General features: G+C 42.7%; 2 protein-coding genes across 2 annotated transcripts in view; both read left to right on the forward strand.

The window, feature by feature from the left end:
* ARF6 (ARF GTPase 6) overlaps nt 1-22,307 on the forward strand; it is a 202,436-nt gene that overhangs the window by 29,786 nt on the left and 150,343 nt on the right. The window lies entirely within an intron of this gene.
* Nucleotides 2,327-22,307, forward strand: part of KLHDC1 (kelch domain containing 1) — a 51,948-nt gene continuing 31,967 nt past the window's right edge. The window contains exons 1-5 of the mRNA XM_075926145.1: nt 2,327-2,553; nt 15,597-15,667; nt 16,778-16,895; nt 17,826-17,944; nt 21,395-21,473. Of these exons, the coding sequence (XP_075782260.1) occupies nt 2,446-2,553; nt 15,597-15,667; nt 16,778-16,895; nt 17,826-17,944; nt 21,395-21,473 (495 nt within the window). The 5' untranslated portion in view covers nt 2,327-2,445. The remainder of the gene's footprint in view (nt 2,554-15,596; nt 15,668-16,777; nt 16,896-17,825; nt 17,945-21,394; nt 21,474-22,307) is intronic.

A 22,307-nucleotide genomic window follows, 5' to 3' on the forward strand; every position in this document is an offset into this window, starting at 1 on the left:
TCAACCCCAACTCAATCATCCCAGTCAGGGCATTGTCAAGCTGGGACTTAAAAACCTCTTGGGATGGACATTCCACCCCCTCCTCAGAAAACCCATCCCAGTGCTTCCCTACCCTCCTAGTAAAATAGTTTTTTCTAATATCCAACCTGAACCTCTCCCCCTGCAACTTGAGACCATTGCTCCTAGTTCTGCCATCCCTCACTACTGAGAACAGCCTCTCTCCATCCTCTTTGGAACCTCCTTTCAGGAAGTATTGCTCTAAGTAACGGAACGAAACTAATCTCCTGGTTTTGGATTTTTGAAGTTCGTTCATGGAGAGTAGGGTCCAAACATTTGTGTTTTCAGATTGGTGTATGCAAGTAGCAACTTTCCTGCCCCTTTCCAGAGGTTAGTTAATTTTAGGGTTTCCTCTGAATACACTGAGTTAGTATTTCCCTTCCTTTCATATAGTCCCCAATTTTTTGCTGTGTTCAGAGATGTAAATAGCACTGCAGAAAAGGGTGCATGGATTAAAAGAACTGCAGCAGAACAAGCTGTATCACTGGGATAGCATAATCATTGCTCCCAATACTTGGCACAATAAGGTAGGCCACCAGCAATGTGGCTGTCAATCTGTCAAAGCCCATAACTGTGACGCTGTTTTATTAAATGTGTGAATGAAATTAGAAATAGACGACAAAAACTAGACAAGAAGAAAATTAAAATGGTGTGTAATTAAAATGGAGTATAACATTTCTTGTGATGTTCCTTTCATGATGTAGCATTACTAATGCTGCTTTCAAATATGATGCCACTGATTTTAAAACACTAACCTATCTATGTATTTATACCACTCCAATTATTGATACACAGTGTTCTCTGTAAGCTGAGTACTTGGGTGGCCATCCAGAAGAGATTAAAATGACACCCAGCTGATTTACAGAGCACCTACAATACCCACAGCTGTCACCAGTGTTTCTACTGGTGATGCACATTGGTGAATGCTTAGGTGCACGTAACAAAATGTATTCCGCACATGAATAGAAAAAATTAGAGGGAACATTGTACACAAATACATTATTAGAGGTGCTGGGTCATCCCCAGATGTATACTCCAAATCTTCCAAGGGTTTGAATTATTCTTTCTAGACCTTCTGCACTTCAGAATTTTACTATTCCACGGTGTTTGTCTACGGGTACGTCTAGACTACCGCGTTTTGTCGAGGAAGTTTTGTCGACAGACACTGTCGACACAACTTCCGTCGACAAAGAGCGTCCAGACACATTGAGTTCTGTCGACAAAGCAAGCTGCTTTGTCGACAGTACTCCGTAGTCTGGACGCAACGTTACAGGCAATAACACCTTCTGTCGACAGAGTTCTGTCGACAGAAAGTGTTATGCCTCGTAAAATGAGGTATACCAGTGTCGACAAAACTGCTGAGTTCTGTCGACGTTATGTTGACAGAACTCAGCGGTAGTGTAGACGCTGGTATAGTTTTGTCGACAAAAGTCCACTTTTGTCGACAAAACTAGGTAGTCTAGACACACCCTACATTACAAAATGTTATTTGCAAGGCTATAAACATAAGTATTTAAACCAGTCTCCAATAAGGATTGGCATAAAACTGTCATGGGACACTGATTATCCCATATCTATCCACTGTGAGGTTTCTTGCATCTTTCTCTGAAAAGCATTTAGTATCGATGGACAGGACAATAATGGATGAGACTGATGATTGCCACAGTTCTTTTGTTCCTATTATGTTTGACCACCATTGGTTGACGTAAGGCCACTGACCACAATTTAATTGTCAGCACAGATCAGGACAAATCAGGGTCAGCAGCGTCCTACCTGTGTCATTCAGTATCATGTTCACTCACACACTACAACTGGGTAATACTGACAGGCCTCTGATGCACATAATAACGTAGGTAAGGATGATGCCAGGGGATGTCCTGCTGCTCTGGCATAGGGGTGGTAATGCCCCTCTTTGCCAGAAAAGATTTGCACCCGTGACAGTGACGGGTGGGGGGGGAAACCCTGGACATGTCCTAAGACGGCACCATCTCTGAATTGGCAATGAATCTTTCATCCCTGGGGGGTGCGTGACCCCAGCTAGAGCAAAGGCGGGGGGGGGGGGCTCATTGCTGTGTCCAAACGGGGAGCAAACCAGCAGGGCCCTGCCTAGGCAGCCACCCTGCGCCCAGCTGAGCCCCCTCCTCCTGTACCTGACCCCCTCCCCCGTGAGCGCACACCCGAGTTGGGGCGGGGGGGAGGAGGAAGGGGGCGCTGCTGTGCTGCGCCTTCCGCGACTCCCCAGTTTGGACCCTCTCCGCTTCCCGTCCGCCCGGGGGGGAGGGGGGGTGAGCGCGCGGCGGCGAGCAGGTGGCGCTCCAGAAGGCGGTGGCGGGGCACGGTCGCTGCGGCAGCCGCCTCCCAGCTCCCCCCTCCCTTTCGTAACGTAACATGGCGGCGGGGCCTCCCCCCCCTCAGCAGTTCTGCGTGGCCGAGGAGCGGAGCGGCCACTGCGCCGTGGTGGATGGGAACTTCCTCTACGTGTGGGGGGGATACGTGGTAAGCAAGGGGGCGGGTTTGGGTGCGACGCGGCCGGGCCGACGCGCGCTGCCCCTCGGCACCCTGGGCTGGGCGGGCGCCGCGGTTCTCCGGGCTGCCTGCAGAGGCGCCACTGCTGCCTTGCGGTGCCCGGGAGAGGGCGGCCGGCCCCCTCACGGGCGGGGGGAGGGGCGTGTGCAGGCCTCGGTCGCTGATTGGTGGGGCGGGACGCTCTGCGCGGGAAGGGGGCGGGTGTTTCAAATCTCAGCGGTGGAACGCTCGTGTGGCGGGGCTCGAGTCCCAACGACCATAACGGTCGCCTGGCCCAGGGGAAGGGGCGCGCGCTCTGCCTCAGCTAGAGGCGGGGCCTTGGTGCCTCGAGGAGAGTCCAGGGCTGGGCGATTTCACTCCCACGTGACCCTGAGGCGGCCCGATAAAAGTCGCACGCGCCCCCTGCCTCTTCACTTTTCTCTTCTGCTCCTGGGGGGCGTGGCTTACCGCTCCTACCCCCGCCTGTTTCCCATCTGTTCAGGGAAGGGTTCCTTAGAAATATGCTTTCCTTTGCACCCACCTGCCAGAGAATACAATTTGTATCCCCGTCCATATCTGCAAAAATGAGCTGTGGATGTCTGTGGCCACAGGTGTGGAGACCCACGGCTATCCGCAAATGTGTAGGGGGTCTAAATCCAACATTTGTACAGGCATCCAGATCTGCAAAAACAAGCTGCAGATACCCACAGATTTAAAGTGGATATCTGAGGATTTGCAGGGCTCTACCCATGTGCTATCCATCCAGTCACATTTCCTAGCTGCTCCGGGAGGGGATCCCAGGTAGAGATTCATATCCAGCTGTACCAAGCCACTTGTTCTGTCAAAAGTACCTAATGTGATTGTTCACTGAGCAGTTAGGATGCATCTACATTGGTATGATCTTCCGCAAAAGCAACCGCTTATGCGACAAAACTTGCTGCCTGTCTACACTGGCCGCGAGTTCTTGCGCAAGAACACTGACATTCTAATGCAGGCATGTCCAAAGTCCGGCCCGCGGGCCAATTGCGGCCCGTGTTCCGGTTTAATACGGCCCCCGCTTCCTCCCCCTCTCCTGGCTCCCCGGCGCTCTTTTGAACTGGCGTGCCCAGCGCGCCGCTTCCAGCCGCGCCGCCGCCGCCCATGGCCTCCGCGGTCCTAGAGCCTGCCCTGTAGGGCACGTCCGCAGCCCCGCTCCCCCGCTCAGCTGCGGGTTCGCCCTGCCCCCGGGCCGCCGTGCCCTGCGCTCTCCGCCCGCCTCCGACCCCGCGGGCCCTCCGTCTTGGGGCTGAGAGTGCAGGGACGGCCCTCACGCATGTTCACTTCTTCAAATCTGGCCCTCTTTGAAAAAAGTTTGGACACCCCTGTTCTAATGTATGAAATCAGTGCTTCTTGTGCAAGAACTGTGATGCTCCGGCTCAGGAATAAGCCCTCTTGCGCAACTGTTCTTGCGCAAGAGGCCAGTGTAGACAGGCAACATGAATTTCTTGTGCAAGAAAGCCCTATGGTTAAAATGGCCATCAGAGCTTTCTTGCGCAAGAGAACATCTACACTGGCATGGATGCTCGTGCGCAAAGGCACATGCCAGTGTAGACGCTCTCTTCTGGAAGAGTTTTTGCACAAGAACTCTTCCGCAAAAGAGTTCTTGCGCAAAATCATGCCAGTGTAAACATAGCCATAGAGTATTCCTTGTAACCAGAACAGACAGCAGGTGTTCCTGAGGGTATCCCTGTGGAATCTCTGGAGTTAGGAGCAGAGAATTATTTGTGGTGTGGTGCATTTCGTCTGGCTATTGATTCTTTGACTTTGTTCCCTGTATAGTGTCTGCATAGCTGAGTTGTAGGTATCTGAGTAAGCAGCTGACATGGATCTGTTGCTTGGTGCCATGGTAAAGGTCATGAGGTTCCAATCCTTGAAGCTTTGATCAGCCTAGTTTAAAGTCTGAGTGGTTAATTGCTCCTTGGTGGTGTGGGGCAGAGTAGGGAGACTAGGTCACTTACTAAGCAAACTCAAGAGCCCTGAAAAAAGGGCAGCTAATATGAGAGTTTTAGAGAAAGTTGAGAGAAAGATCGTGAGAGGTTTTCCTACCAGGTTTGTTTCTATATGTCATTTCAAGATGGCCAGCAATGAACAGTGATGGTGAGGTGCAACAGATGTGCCTTTTTTTTTACTGCCTGAAATGACTTCCTGTTCATGAAATGTAAATTGGTGGCCATGCTGCAAGGAGGGGCAAACAGAGATGGGGGAAAGCCAATTGGTGCAGAGATGCACATAAATCGGATGGAGACTTCTCTTAGAGGAGTGATAGAAATGTAGCCGTGTTAGTCTGGGGTAGTTGAAGCAAAATGCAGGACAATGTAGCACTTTAAAGACTAACAAGATGGTTTATTAGATGATGAGCTTTCGTGGGCCAGACCCACTTCCTCAGATCAAATAGTGGAAGAAAGTAGTCACAACCATATATACCAAAGGATACAATTAAAAAAAATGAACAAATATGAAAAGGACAAATCACATTGCAGAACAGAAGGGGGATGCGGGGGGGTGGAAAGGGGGAGGAAGGAAGGTAAGTGTCTGTGAATTGCTGATATTAAAGGTAGGGAGAGTGGGATGTTTGTGAGTTAATGGTATTACAGGTGATAATTGGGGAAACTGTCTTGGTAATGGGTGAGAAAGTTCAAAGTCTTGTTAAGTCCTTGTTGGCAAGTTTCGAATTTTAACATGAATGACAGTTCAGAGGATTCCCTTTCAAGTGCAGATGTAAAAGGTCTTTGTAGCAGAATGCAGGTGACTAAGTCATTTAGAGAGTGTCCTTTCTGGTTAAAGTGGCAAGAAACTGTTTTCTCTTTGTGATCTTGTCTGATATCTGTTTTGTGGGCATTAATCCTTTGGCGAAGTGTCTGAGATGTTTGTCCAATGTACATAGCAGACAGACACTTTCGGCACATGATAGCATAGATTATATTTCTGGATGCGCAGGAATATGTGTTCTTGATCTTATAACTCACTTGGTTAGGTCCAATAATGGTATCAGCAGAATGAATATGTGGACAAAGCTGGCAACAGGGTTTGTTGCAAGAGAAGGTACCAGGGTTGGTATTAGTGTGGTATGTCCTGTGGTGGTTGGTAAGAATCATCTTGAGGTTAGGTGGTTGTCTATAGGAGACTATGGGTCTGTCTCCCAGAGCCTCTTTGAGTATGGTATCCTGTTCCAATATAGGCTGTAGTTTATTGATAATGTGTTGGACAGGTTTAAGTTGGGGGTTGTAGGTGATGACAAGTGGTGTTCTATTGTTGGTTTTCTTGGGTCTGTCTTGAAGTAGATGGTTTCTAGGTATTCGTCTGGTCTTTCAATTTGCTTTTTTATTTCTCTGGGTGGGTAGTTGAGATTTATAAATGCTTGGTAGAGATCCTGAAGCTTCTGGTCTCTGTCAGTGGGGTTAGAGCAGATGCGGTTGTATCGAAGGGCTTGGCTATAGACGATGGATCGTGTGGTGTGTTCTGGAGGGGAGCTGGATGCATGTAGGTAACTGTATGAGTCGGTGGGTTTTCTGTAGAGAGTGGTGTCTAATTTTCCATTGTTGATTTGTACGGTGGTGTCCAGGAAGTGGATCTCTCATGTAGAGTGGTCCAGGCTGAGGTTGATGGTGGGGTGTAGGTTGTTGAAATCTCTGTGGAATATCTCCAGTGTTTCTTGGCCATGTGTCCAGATCATAAAGATGTCATCGATGTACCGTAGGTAGAGGAGGGATGAAAGGGGACGGGAGTTGAGGAAACGTTGTTCTAGGTCAGCCATAAAGATGTTAGCATACTGTGGGGCCATGCGTGTACCCATGGCTGTGCCGCTGATCTGGAGGTATAAGTTGTTCTCAAACTGGAAATAATTGTGGGTGAGAACAAAGTTGTCATGATTATGAGGGTTAGCCAGCAGCCTGGGGATTAAGGGGTTAACTACACCTAGCCAGGTGGAGTGACCAATAGGAATGTAGGTGGGACTTTTCAAACTGGGACAAAGGAATTTGGGTTTTTTTCTTTTCTCCCTTTTGTCTCTCTGAGTGAGTTCTCTGCAGCTACAGAGAGGGACAAGCATGTCTCTCTCTCTCCAAGACACCATTCTTCATTTTCTGTAAGTAGGGTAAAGTTTAGGTAGTTTCGTTAGGTTTTATTGTGTTATGGATTGGGTATGGGATCTGAGATCTGGCACTGCCTAAAAGATGTTTTGGCTTTTCTTTGTAACTAAGTTCTAGGCCCATGGAGTTTCTCCATGAGTATATTTTGTTAACTCCCTATCTAGTCATTATGGTTGCAACAGGAATATTGTTGTAATAATAAAAGTTCTTTCTTTTCTTTTTATTAACCTGGCAGTGGTTAATGGTGTGCCCTGATTTTTATTTTAGGGGGAAGATTTCCCAAATGATCTTTCCCCTAGTTTCTTTAGCAACATTTGGGTGGTGGCAGCAGAAGTTTTATTCCCAAGATCTAGGTTTTTAAGATCTTGGGGGAAGTTTTATACCAAAGCCTGGTAGATAAGGCTTTGGGGTACACTTGCTGGCCCCCACTTCTGCATTTTTCATGCCAGAGTGGGGAAGGAGCCATGACAAAAGTTACATAGGTCTGCTATCAGGTTGGCAGTAGTGTCCTCTGGGATAGTGTTTCTAATTGCTTGTAATCCGTCTTCATGTGAGATGTTGGTATATAGAGCTTCTACATCCATGGTGGCAAGAATGGTATTATTGGGGATGTTATCGATGTTTTGTAGTTTCCTTAGGAAGTCAGTAGTGTCTCGGAGATAGCTGGGGGTATTGGTTACGAAGGGTAACCAATTCTCTTAGAGGAGAATTCATTGATAGAGAATCTCTAAGCTGTAGTCAGAAAGAGAGGAGAGGAGAGGACAAACCATGGGCCAGAGCAGACAAACAACCGCATATAAAGGAATCCAATGCATCAGGGAAAGGCAGACAAATAAGCAGTGGCAAATTCTTAAAGTGTTTCTACACAAATGCTAGGAGTCTGACTAATAAGATGGGTGAACTAGAGTACCTTGTATTAAAGGTGATAGAAATGTAGCCGTGTTAGTCTGGGGTAGTTGAAGCAAAATGCAGGACAATGTAGCACTTTAAAGACTAACAAGATGGTTTATTAGATGATGAGCTTTCGTGGGCCAGACCCACTTCCTCAGATCAAATAGTGGAAGAAAGTAGTCACAACCATATATACCAAAGGATACAATTAAAAAAAAATGAACAAATATGAAAAGGACAAATCACATTGCAGAACAGAAGGGGGATGCGGGGGGGTGGGAAGGGGGAGGAAGGAAGGTAAGTGTCTGTGAATTGTATTAAAGGAGGAGATTGACATAATAGGCATCACTGAAACCTGGCGGAATGAGGAAAATCTGTGGGACACAATCATACCGGGATATAAAATATACCAGAAGGATAGAGCAGGCCGTGTGGGTGGCGGAGTGGCACTGTATGAGAAAGATAATGTAGAATCAAATGAAATAAAAATATTAAATGAATCAACATGTTCAATAGAATCACTATAGATAGTAATTCCATGCTCCAATAATAAGAAATTAGCAGTAGGGATATATTATTGGCCACCTTATGAGGACAGCGATACTGACATTGAAATGCTGAGGGAGATTAGAGAAGCTACCAAAATAAAGAACTCTATAATAATGGGGGATTTTAATTATCCCCATATTCAGGGCTCGCCGAACCACGGTGAGCCCCGCTCGCCAGCCACGCTGTCCGGCGATCTGCACATGCGCAGATCGTTCTGCGCATATGCAGATCGCCCAAACCCAGCTCTTCGGGTTGCGATCTACTCGCCACGGGTGAGTAGATTGAATTATTTGTCTAGCCCTGCCCCTATTGACTTGATACATATCACTTCAGGAAGAGAAGCAGAGAGAAAATTTCTCAATGGCTTAAATGAATGCTGCTTGGAGCAGCTGGTACAGGAACCCACAAGGGGAGAGGCAATTCTCGATTTAGTCCTGAGTGGAGCGCAGGATCAGGTCCAGGAGATAACCATTACAGGACCGCTTGGGAATAGTGACCATAATATAATAACATTTAACATTCCTGTGGTGGGAAGAACACCTCAGCAGTCCAGAACTCTGGCATTTAATTTCAAAAAGGGGAATTACACAAAAATGAGGAGGTTAGTTAAACAGAAATTAAAAGGCACAGCGACTAGAGCCAAATCCCTGCAAGCTGCATGGAAACTTTTTAAAGACACCATAATAGATGCCCAACTTAAATGTATACCCCAAATTAAAAAAACATAGCAAGAGACCTAAAAAAGAGTCACCATGGCTTAACTACCATGTAAAAGAAGCAGTGAGGGACAAAAAGGCATCTTTTAAGAAGTGGAAGTCCAATCCTAGTGCGATAAATAGAAAGGAATATAAACACTGTCAAATCAAGTATAAAAATGTAATAGGAAAAGCAAAAAAAGATTTTGAGGAACAGCTAGCCAAAAACTCAAAAAGAAATAACAAAATGTTTTTTAAGTACATTAGAAGCAGGAAGCCTGCTAAAAAAACTGTGGGTCCCCTTGATGATCGAGATATAAAAGGAGCCATCAAGGATGATAAAGCCATTGCGAAGAAACTAAATGATTTCTTTGCTTCAGTCTTCATGGCTGAGCATGTTAGGGAGATTCCCAAATCTGCACCGTCCTTTGTGGGTGATGAATCTGAGGAACTGTCCCGGATTGAAGTGTCATTAGAGGAGGTTTTGGAACAAATAGAAAAACTTAATGTCAACAAATCTCTGGGACCGGATGGCATTCATCCATGGGTTCTAAAAGAACTCAAATGGGAAATTGCTGAACTATTATCTGTGGTTTGTAACCTATCCTTTAAATCGGCTTCCGTACCTAATGACTGGAAGGTAGCTAATGTGACACCAATATTTAAAAAGGGCTCTAGAGGCAATCCTGTCAATTACAGACCAGTAAGTCTAACTTCAGTACTGGGCAAATTAGTCGAAACAATAGTAAAGAATAATATTGTGAGGCACGTAGAAGAACATAATTTGTTGGACAAAAGTCAACATGGTTTCTGTAAAGGGAAATCGTGTCTTAACTAATCTATTAGAGTTCTTTGAAGGGGTTAACAAACATTCAGACAAGGGGGATCCAGTAGATATAGTATACTTAGATTTTCAGAAAGCCTTAACCAAGGTCCCTCACCAAAGGCTCTTGTGTAAATTACATGGCCATGGGATAAGAGGGAAGGTCCTTTCTTGGATTGAGAACTGGTTAAAAGACAGGAAACAAAGGGTAGGAATAAATGGTAAATTTTCAGAATGGAGAAGGGTAACTAGTGGTGACCCCCAAGGGTCAGACCTGGGACCAACCCTGTTCAACTTACTCATAAATGATCTGGAGAAAGGGGTAAGCAGTGAGGTGGTAAAGTTTGCGGATGATACCAAACTGTTTAGGATAGTCAAGATAGAAGCAGAGTGTGAGGGACTCCAAAAAGATCTCACCAAACTGAGTTATTGGGCAACAAAATGGCAAATGAAATTTAATGTGGATAAGTATAAAGTAATGTACATTGGGAAAAATAACCCCAACTATACGTATAGTATGATGGGGGCTAATTTGGCTGCGACAAATCAGGAAAGAGATCTTGGAGCTATCATGGATAGTTCCCTGAAAACTTCCACACAGTGTGCAGCAGCGGTCAAAAAGGCAAATAGGATGCTAGGAATTATTAAGAAAGGGATAGAAAATAAGACACAGAATATCTTATTGCCCTGTATAAAACTATGGTACGCCCACATCTTGAATACTGTGTACAGATGTGGTCTCTTCACCTCAAAAAAGATATTTTGGCCTTGGAAAGGGTTCAGAAAAGGGCAACTAAAATGATTAGGGGTTTGGAACGGGTCCCATATGAAGGGAGGTTAAAACGATTGGGACTTTTCAGTTTAGAAAAGAGGAGACTGAGGGGGGATAGGATAGAGGTATATAAAATCATGAGTTGTGTGGAGAGGGCGAATAAAGAAAAGTTATTTATTAGTTCCCATAATAGAAGAACTAGAGGACACCAAATGAAGTTAATGGGTAGCAGGTTTAAAACTAATACAAGAAAGTTCTTCTTCACACAGCGCATAGTCAACCTGTGGAAAGCCTTGCCAAAGGAGGCTGTGAAGGCTAGGACTATAACAAAGTTTAAAGAGAAGCTAGATAATTTCATGGAGGTTAGGTCCATAAAAGGCTATTAGCCAGGGGATAGAAATGGTGTCCCTGGCCTCAGTTTGTCAGAGGCTGGAGAAGGATGGCAGGAGACAAATCGCTTGATCATTGTCTTCGGTCCACCCTCTCTGGGGCACCTGGTGCTGGCCACTGTCGGTAGACAAGCTACTGGGCTAGATCGACCTTTGGTCTGACCCAGTATGGCCGTTCTTATGTTCTTATGAGATAGTACTGAGAAGCTGAGGCATTCCCATATAGTCAAGTTCAGTAAACACTGATACCCCAGATTCAAGGAAAAATGGAGCTGGCCACCAGAAAATCAGAAATGAAGTCCAAAATGCAGCCTCATGATTTGTAATGACCAGAAGCAAGAGGTTGTGGAAGCATCCTGCATGGCTGGAGATAGATGAGGATGATCAGACCAGAGAGAAGAAGAGTGGGAATAATTCCACACAGCCAGTAGTACCCATTCAAAACCAACTTCTTCAGTGTAGAAATATTATATAATCCATCTTGTGCAAGGGATTGGAGAAAGATAAACAGTATTTGTTATATATCTATGTTAAATAGTGTAGCCATATATGAACCTTATCCTTTATCTTATTACTTTTTATTTAAGAGAAAGATCTTGAACATATGTCAACCAATTTTGCTATTTAATCAAAGAGGCTGACAAAGGAGGCACTGTAGCCATCATGAATAGGACAGTTTATAAACAGGAGGCTACCTACTTGGCTCTTGCTACAGTTCAAAAGCAGAAGCCCCGCAGGGAGTTCTGGGCCAGAGTCCCCGGATGGCCCCATGCTCCTTGCCGGGCTTCTGCTTTTGAAATGTGCAAGAGTCCTGCTGGGGCTTTTGTACATTTCAAAAGCAGAATTGCAGCAGAACCCCTCCGAGTAGAAACTGCTTCAGTCCCCACTCTTGCTGTCTCTCTACCCCCCCACCCCCTTATGGAGATAGTGCTAGGGGGAACCAGCTTTTAAGCCAGCTCCCCCCAGCACCGGCTCCTGCTGTCTCCTTACTGCCGCTCTCTGATAGAGGCAGCAAGGGGGGGGAGTAACTAGTCACATCCCTAGTCGACTATCCGATACACTTATGCTTATTGGATAGTTGGCTAGTCGCTTATATCCCTATGAGCAATAGCAAAATAAGCTACACCATCTGCTCAAGAAACTCCCTGCAGTAGCATGTACCAAATCTACACAAACACATCCCCTAGAGTTGTCTGGCTATATGGACTCTCTCCTGAGACCCTATGCTATCAGCACTCCTAGCTATCTTCAAGACACTACTGACTTCCTGAGGAAACTACAATGAATCTTTCTGAAAACAGCATCCTGGCTGCCATAGATGTAGAAGCTCTCTACATCAGTATTCCACATGAAGATGAACTACAAGCTGTCAGGAACAGTATCCCCAGATGATGCCACAGTGACTTTGTCCTCACCCACAACCGTTTCCGATTTAGGGACAATTTATACCTTCAAGTCAGCAGCACTGCTGTGAATACCCTCATGATCCCACAGTATACCAACATTTTTATGACAGACCTAGAACAATTCTTCCTCAGCTCTCATCCCCTAGTACCTCTCCTCTACTTGCACTACATTGATGACCTCTTCATCATATGGATCCATGGGAAGGAGACCCTTGAAGAATTCCACCAGGATTTCAACAATTTCCACCCCACCATCAACCTCAGTCTGGACCAGTCCACAGAAGAGATCTACTTCCTGCACACTACAGTAAAAATAAATGATGGTCACATAAACACCACCCTATACTGGAAACCCACTGTTTGCTCTTCTTACCTACATTCCTCTAGCTTCCATCCATGACATATCACATGATCATTGTCTACAGACAAGCCCTAAGATACAAGCATATCTGCCCCAATCCCTCAGACAGAGACAAACACCTATAAAATCTTTATCAAGCATTTTTAAAGCTAAAATACCCACTTGTGGAAGTAAAGAAACAGATTGACAGAGCCAGACCAACACCCAGAAGTCACCTACTACAGGACAAGTCCAACAAGGAAATTAACAGAACACCACTGGTTATCACCTACAGCCCCAGCTAAAACCCCTCCAGCGCATCATTGGCAATCTACAACCTATCCTGGAAAACCATTCCTCACCCTCACAGATCTTGGGAGACTAAAGCAAATACTCACCAGCAGCCACCAAGCACAGAATCATTTAATCAGGAACTTATCTCTGCAATGAACCCTGTTGCCAATCAGTCCACGTATCTATACAAGCAACACCCTCATAGGACCTAACCACATAAGCCACACCATCAGGTGCTCATCCACCTGCACATCTACTAACGTGATATATGCCATCATGTGCCAGCAATGCCCCTTTGCTATGTATATTGGCCAAACTGGACAATCTCTGTACCAAAGGATAAATGAACACAAGCCAGGCATCAAAAAAGATAACACATAAACCTGTAGAACTTTTTAACCTCCCTAGACACTCAGTAATGAATTTAAAAGTAGCCATCCTTCTATAAAAAAACTTCAAAACCAAACTACAAAGAGAAACATCAGAGCTGCAATTCATTTGCAAATTTAACACAATCAAGTTAGGACTGAATAAGGATTTAGAATGGTTATTTCACTATGAAGGCAATTTTCCCTTTCTTTGGTATTCATACCTCCCTTTCAGCTGCTGGGAGCGAGCCAAATCCACCCTGACTGAGGTCTTAACACCCTTCTTTTGATATAGTGTCTATCTGTGTCCCTGACAAAGTGAGTTTTACCTACAAAAACGTATGCCCAAATAAATCTCTTAGTCTTGAAAATGCCACAGGATTCCTTAAAAAGGGGCGAGGAGTCCTGTGGCACCTTATATATACACCAGCAACACCATCACAGGACCTAACCAGATCAGCCACACCGTAACTGGTTCATTCTCCTGCACATCTACTAACGTAATATACGCCATCATGTGCCAACAATGCCCTTCTGCTATATACATTGGCCAAACTGGACAGTCCCTACGTAAAAGAATAAATGGACACAAATCAGATATTAGGAATGGCAATATACAAAAACCTCTAGGAGAACACTTCAATCTCCCTGGACACACAATTATAGATCTAAAGGTAGCCATCCTGCAGCCAAAAAACTTCAAGACTAGACTTCAAAGAGAAACTGCTGAGCTACAGTTCATCTTCAAGTTTGACACCATCAACTCAGGATTAAACAAAGACTGTGATTGGGTAGCTAACTACAAAAGCAGCTTCTCCTCTCTTGGTATTCACACCTCCAGATCAGCTACTAGAAATGGGCCTCCATCTTACCTGATTGGATTCACCTCGTTATCTCTAGCCTGATTCTGGCCTGCATATTTATACTTGCCTCTGGAAATTTCCACTACATGCATCTGACAAAATTGGGTCTTTGCCCACGAAAGCTTATGCTCCAACACTTCTGTTAGTCTATAAGGTGCCACAGGACTCCTCGCCGCTTTTGCAGATTCAGACTAACAGGATTCCTTGTTGTTTTTGCTATTTGGGTAAAAGATCCCAAACATACATAAACTAATTTTGCCTTAGCTCTACATCTAGGTCCTTTGTGTTACAGCCAAAGTACTTTAATATAAAGCTATTATAATAAAATCATTGAAACCATAAGGAAATAAAAAATGCATAAGAAAAATATATATAGGTAAAGGAGCAGGTTAGTGCTATAAGCTATACTTTGTATTAGAGTCCTGTATGAAGCAAAATCTCACAGAATGTTGTAAGAACAGGGCTGATATTAAATACACAATCCTAAAAAGTGCTAGTCCCAAAATACACAAACACATCCCGATATTAAGTGACACCAAAACATCTCAATATCAAGGATGGTACATTCCCCATGGATAACAGAAGCACACTGACCCCTCTTAAAAATAAGATCAGAATAAGAGCACATAATAAAAATGTTTTAATCAAGCCAACATGTACAAGGTAATGAGTGACAACTAGCCATGTCAGCGGGAGGTAACTATGTCAGAGGCAGTACTAACTTGTCTGTATTTGAGTATAAACACGTATCTCAAAGGAATTATCTTTACCTAGCCATGGGAGGAATGGGAAGTCTACCATTCACTGAGCAGGTCCATGGTTACACACATATACACATTAGTGGTCCAGTAAAGATTGCAAAATACTGGTACTGGGCTTTGTCAACAATAAAGCTAACTGGGAGTCTTTGTCCCTGAATAAATCAAGGTATGCTGTGCCAGTTGTCTGTTCAGGGCTGGGGCAACACTCAGAGGAATACACACGTGCAGCCAAACATCTATCAACACCTACTCGCAAACATAAGAATGGTTATTCTGGGCCATTTATAGTTTTTCACCATCTTATACATGCTTCATCACTATATAGTGTCTTTACACCAGCAGGGGAGAATTCTGTATTAGACTGTATAGAATAGCGAATTACTAAACTGTTATGGCCAAATAGGATTTTATTAATTATGGGAAATTCAGAGCATGTAGTGGACTTGACCCAGTCAGGCTCATCTTGCTGCAGGGTGGGAGCTACTCCAGCCAGGCTCGCCACATTTTGGGTTCCTGGTTAACCGGTTAAACTTTACTGGTTAACTTTTTAAACATGATTGTACATCCCTACTATTGAGCTATTCCAGTTAAAACTATCAGGAAGCACACTTTGAGCAGAAGAATTTTATGCAGCCTTTGTGAATTGTTTCATTAGAAGTTGTGAAATGTTCACAAGTAGCACGCAATTTGATGATTTTGGAATTGTAATGATGTATGATATATAACTGATTACATATTTTGCATTTTTTGTTTTAGTCAATTGAAGAAAATGAAGTGTATTTGCCTAATGATGAGCTTTGGCTCTATGAAATTGACAGTGGGTTATGGTAAGCCATTTTATTTATATTTAATGACTGTGCAAAATCTGCTATTTATATCTGAGTATTATTACTTACAGTAAAAAGACTTATTTCAGATACATAAATGAGATCTGTTTCATCTCACTTGGCTGCTTAGATAGTCTGCATTCATTTAGTCTCTGATGTATATATTTGAAAAATTTCTTCAGATTAGAAAATACTTATGTTATACCACAGTCATTTTTAAGGGATGTTTTAAATGTTAACTTTTTTAAACATAGCTTAAGACTTGTTAAAAGAACCACTTTTGTTTTTATACTGTCTAAATTAACTCTTATATTAAAATGATTAAATACAATAAAATGAGGGTACTTGATCCATGTAGGCTCAAGGATCAGTGTACGATCAATGTAGGATTCTTTTTACTCTTCTTACTTAATCATATCAGAAATATGTTTGCATCGATTATGTATTTTAAATGTTTAAATCAGATTCAGATCATACACCTCAATAGCAATATAATAAGTTTTATATCAAATTGAATTTTTGCATTCTTGGGAGATGGGTATAGTAGAAATGCCAATTATTACATTTGCCTGATACATCTCATTATCAAACCCTGTTTTAGGTGCTTATAGTTTTGCCAGACTTTAGCCATGTGGGCTGAAATTTTCCATGCTGGGTGTCTGGTGATATACATGATATTTTAAATTTCAGCCAAAATATGCTTTTTTGCCCAAGTTAAAAAATTACTAACCCCTTATTTTTGAAAGGCTTCATGCTTTGGAGCAGAGATGAAATTTGGCAAGAGGTGGCTTTTATTTCAGGGATGTGTCTTTTGCCATCTCAATGAACTTCCACCCAGGTATGGCGGCTTATTTATAAGCATTTGAAAAACTACAGTTTGCACATGCTCAGTGGAGACTTGCTAGAGCTTAACAGCAAAAAAAAAAAACCAAAACCAACCTGTCCTCCCACACCTGATAGTACTGACCAGATTGCTGATGTGCCCTCCTCCCGAGAAACTCTGTATTCCCCATCCTGTTATATCCTTTACTAGTACTACTTTGCTTTTGATGTATTTTGATTTGTTTGGGAGCAAAATTATGAGATGTTAATATATTTATTAAATGCCAGGACAATGCACCAAATGGAAGGAGAGCTACCTACCTCTATGTCAGGAAGTTGTGGAGCTTGCATTAATGGAAAACTGTATATATTTGGCGGATTTGATGATAAAGGATACAGTAATCGGGTATTGTAATCTTTTTATTTGGGAGTGTATTTTAATTAAATGATGATTAATGCAGAACTTCATTTAACAAAGCATTTAACCTTGTGTTTAACTAGAGGGAAAATCTAAGGGTGAGATTTGGTTTATTATTAGAAAAGATGTCTTCTAAAATACTTTACTTTGTAAATCTGATTTTTTAGACCGCTGAATCTCCACAACTCCTGTTAGCTGCACTGGGGGGTTTTGACTAGGTTAAATTGAAAAATAATGTCCAGTATCTTTTGATTTTTATTTCTCAAGTTTTCTAATATTTCTAAAATGAATTGTATTTCTGTGGGGGCAATATATTTGTAACTATAATTAGACTTACCTCAGAATTGTTACTTTTTCTTTGCTCTTTAGTGAGCATGTGACATTTATGCTTCTGGGATAATCAGTTAATAACTAGTCAATGTTAACATATGACTGCTAGTTTCCCTGTTGACTGCAAGTAATTGGATTAATGGAATGGAAACCAGAATTTCAGTGTAGATTAGAAAACAAGTGAAATGAGTTGAATGGTCTCAATCTAATGCTCTGTCTACAGGCAGTGTTGATTATAAAATCATTATACAGAAAATCTGATTAGGTCAAGGCAAAAGCACTTCAGGTTAGTTGAACTAACAGGTGAAATAGTGCTTCCATTAAAATCAATGGCAACATTCTTACTGATGTCAGCAGAGACAGGGTTAGCAGAGTGAGAGAGGGAGATTGTGCTGCTTCTTCCTGCATTTTATTTGTGATATGTTCACTGACTATAATCTTTTACTATAATAAACATTACAATTTGTCTGTTGTTCTCAGATTTTTTTTATAAGAAAATGTTTTTTGTAATCATAACTATTGCAGATTTGTGTTTGATTCTTCAAAATCATTTACTTCACACTAAAATATGATAATTTTTCTTTTAAGCTTTATTATGTTAATTTGAGAACAAGAAATGGAACCTATAGGTGGAAAAAAATTACAGACTTTAAAGGTCAACCTCCTACACCACGTGACAAGCTTTCCTGCTGGGTGTATAAGGACAGGTAGTACATCAAGAGTATTCTTAATACCTACTAATCAAGGGGAAGAAGTGTTATAGTATAGGTAGAACACAAAACTTGAAGTCCAGTTCAGACTATGACTATGTCTGACCTTGGACAAACCTCTTAACATCTTTGTCTCTCATCTGTAAAATTGGAATAACTATATTTACCAACCCTAATTTATAGAGTTATTGTGAGATTTAATTATTTTTGTCTTGGATGCAAGACACTATTCAGATGCTAAATATTACTTGATGATGTATTAAACAGGTATTAAGGTTAATTTACTGAATTTTTCATTGCTTGTGAAATAACAGAATATGCTTCAACATTTTTAGATTCAGCATAATTTCAAATTATTTTTGTTTGCAGAAATATTGAGAGCAAGAAAGGGTATTTAAATGAATAATTCTGGAAAAAAGAGCTACGTTGAGAATACAAGCTACATAATTTTATTGCAAATGCTACTTTGCATATTTAGTGATATTGCTTGTAAAAGTGCTTTAAATTATTTAAATTTAAACTAAAAACAAATGTTTAGATTTTATATTAACTATGAAAGGTAGCTAGTAGAGGTGTTAACAAACATTTATTTTTGTATACATGTAACTGCTGAATTTTTCAGGGATTACACATTTACACACAGAGTGGCAGGCAGGAACTGGTTGCAGGGAGCTGTCTTTTAACCTGGTTTCCCGCGAGCACTGGCTCCTGCCTGCCCTCTCTTCCTCTGCTGCTTCTGTGCGAGGCAGCGGTGGGTGAGGGCAGGCGGCTCCAAAGGAGCTGGCATGTGTGGGGAGCCAATTTAAAAGATGGCTCTCCATGGGTACAGGCTCCTGCACATACCACCACCCCCATTGCCTCTGATACAGAGGCAGCAAGAGGAGGTGCATGTAACCATTAGGATTAGCTGATGAGCCCAGGCTTATCAGTTAATTGTGTAAACGGGTACACGCTAACATCCCTAGTAGCTATGGTATTAGAATTAGTCACCGAGAAATAAATCAGTTGTATATATTGATATCAACTGCATATAGATATTGTAAACAAATAAGAGTTACAAGATATATAGTGAACAAAATAAACCATTCATTTATTTTATCCCTTTATTGATTTCTGGACTCCAGGTCCTACAGCATTTGATTAAAATAGTAACAGTTTTGTATTTAGTACTGCATTTTGGCTTTGAAATTGAATTAGTTGCAAGATGTATAAACATGTATGAAGCCATCCCCCTCTTTTTAGCCATTGGTATCAGGTTGTTCAATAGCATGAATTAATCCAGTGGTTCCCAACTTTTTTTATACTGTGGTCCGGCAAACCCATTCATAAACTTTTGGTGGACTGATAACATTTTATTTGCATGTTTGCATACAGTCATTAAGATCAGAATTTGCAGGTATCTACAGCACCACGTAGCGGCTGCCAGAGCTGAAATTGGCTGCTATGTGGCAGCTCAGGGAGCCAGGGTGTACCCCAGCGCTGGTCCACAGAGCCACTGTCAAACAGTTGGCTTCAGCTGCGGCAGCTGCCAGGCACGTGCCTAAGGTATACCACAGCCCTGGTGCTAGAGCAGCCGGCATGGGCATGGCCTGGCAATGTGCTGCAGCCTGGCATCCAGTAGTTTGCAGCCTGACATCACTGTATCACTGGGAATCACTAAATTAATCCATTAAAAGTCAAGTTGAATTTATGTACAGAATTAAGATCCACCTATTTCAGGCTGAAATATGCAACTAACTCAATATTTTTATTAAATGCATGTATTTGGGGGAAAAGTGCACTCTATTTTTAAAATTTGCCATGAGTCCTCAGATGATGTGAATCTGAAGATGAGTGTGTCTTAGAAGCTTGCACGCTACTAAGAAATATGCAAAGAGCTGCTATACCTCTGCTTTCTTAGGGGTGTCGGTCTTCCACCATCCCTTCTAACCTCCCTTTTGTTCTAAATTATTAACAAACTACAACACCAAATGTTTACAATCACTAGTGAAGAAAATATAATCTGAGAAAGGGCTCTGTGTATGCAGAAGGGAGAAAAAGGGTCAGACTTAAGCCCTTTTCTGGGGTGAGTAGTTGTTTTGGTAATGGTGAGGTGTGATAAGTTTGTGTGTGGAGTAGAACATGTAGCTTGACTTACAAACCCACAGAACCAAGGAAATTATCAGGCATATTTATGTATGTAGTAGGGATGTTAGATATAGTGTAATAAAATAGTTATGTAACTGCATGAAATCTTAGTGGTTACATGACTATTTGATAGTCCCCGAGGGCGGAGTCAGAAGCCAGTAAACTCTCGGCCTCACTCCAGGTTAGCCCCCTGCCATCCCTTCCTGCTGCCTCTGTACCAGTTTAAAAACCAGCTCCCCATGCACACCGGCTGCCTGCTGCCCCATGCTCCTGATACAGAGGCAGCAGCACGGGGTGGCAGGAGCCCCTGTCAGCAGGACTCCAAGCTCCCAGTGGACAGAGGCTGATCTGGCAGCAGCCCCTGTCCGTGGGGGGTCCAAGCTCTCTGCAGACAGAGGCTGCTGCAGGGAGGGGGAGAGAGGTCTGTCGCGAAGCAGCCTCTATGTGTAGTGGCCTGAGCTTGCCACAAACAGAAGCTAACCCATGGGAGGCGGAGCAGACTCTGTCTGCAGGGAGCTTGGACCCCGCGCAGACGGGCTGCTGCCAGGCACCAGCCTCTGTCTGCAGCAGGCCCAGGCTTGCTGCAGAGAGATGCTGCAGGGAGCTAGTCTGTGGCAAGCCCGGGCCACCATGGACAGAAGCTACTTCACGGAAGCCTCCTCTGCTTCCCCCCCTCCCTGCCCCACACACACAGGCAACAGCACTGGGAGGGGGGCAGGTGGCACTGCAGAGCTGGTGCTGGAGGGAACTGGCTTTTAAGTCAGCTCTCCCCAGCACTGGCTCCTGCCTCCGTTCTTTGCTGGCAAGGGGAAGGGGAAGGTGAGTCTGTAGAGCCAATACACTCAGGGAGCCTGCTTGAAAGCTGGATCCCCTTGCATATCAGTTCCAGTCAGCTTCCGCACTGCTGCCTCTGTATCAGATGCAGCTGTGTGGGGCACGGAGGGGCAGGCAGATCTAGTGCTTGTGGAGAGCCTGCTTAAAGCCAGCTCCTCACAGGCACCAGCTCCTACTCCTCCGCCCTTGCTGCCTCTGATACAGAAGCAGCAGGGGCGGGGAGTGCGTGTAGTTGATAAGATTAAACAAGATAAGGCTTATCGGTTAATCATGTCGTTGACTACACGTTGACATGCCTAGTTTTTAGCAACAGAAAGTTTGTGTAGTAACTATATACAGTGTGTAATATTCTTTGTTTATACATTTAAAGATTAACAGACTTATATTTGTTAAGCTATAATATTTAATTTTTATTTTATCAAAATATCAATGTAAACATTAATTTAAAAACAAGTACAAGGTCAATTGTTTTTTTTCTTTTTCCAGATTAATATATTTTGGTGGTTATGGATGTAGGAAATACAATGAACTGAGTGAGTGTTTTGATGTTCATGATGCATTTTGGGTAAGATATTTTATTGTTTAAAAAAAATTCATTCTGATTGTTGAAAAGTATTATAAAACACAGAAAACAATTAAAGAAACCAGAGCTACTAAAACAAAGGGTCAGATTCAGTCCTGGAATAAGGACATTTAACGCTATTGAAAGAGAGCTCTTAGTAGAATATGATGTATATATTAGGTTTTACAACACCAGGAGAGGCTGAACACAGTAGAAGTTGATGTCTTTCCTCTGTGTAGCAGGTAGAGTGTTTGGGCAAGATTGCTAGGATAAATGGGCTTCTGTGAGGTCCTCTGAAGGGGAGTGATGGACAGTGGTTGAAATTAATGAAATTTCCCTTGCTTGCAGCAGGATTGGATTTAGGAACAGTCTAGGCTATACTCTATTTTAAAAAAAATCTAAAGTGTGAAATACTGGTCGTATTGAAGTGGTTGTCAAAGTTCCCATTGTCCTTGATGGGACCAGGATTTCATCCAGAGAGGCTTATTTAGAAATACCTCATAATGAAAAGTTTTGGCATATTAATGTTAACTTACTTTTGTTTGAATAATTTCTGCTCTTCAAAGAAATCTTGTAATAATAGTGGAGCAAGTCTCCAATATCTATTATTGAGTTATAATAATGACTCCATAGGTGAGCAAAATGGAGCACAAATGGAAAGTAGTCTGTAAAATGATTACCATTTTATGCTCAATTTTGTTTACTTCAAGAAACTTTCACAAAAGGTCCTTTTCACTTTATATTTTATATGCTGAATTTTCAGTCATTGGAAGTTTTTGTAAAATGTGAGGTTAAATACAAGCTGTTTTAATTTTTGGATAATTGAAAAAATATTTC

Source organism: Pelodiscus sinensis, chromosome 4 (assembly GCF_049634645.1).
Source record: "Pelodiscus sinensis isolate JC-2024 chromosome 4, ASM4963464v1, whole genome shotgun sequence".
In the NCBI taxonomy this organism is placed as follows: domain Eukaryota; kingdom Metazoa; phylum Chordata; order Testudines; family Trionychidae; genus Pelodiscus; species Pelodiscus sinensis.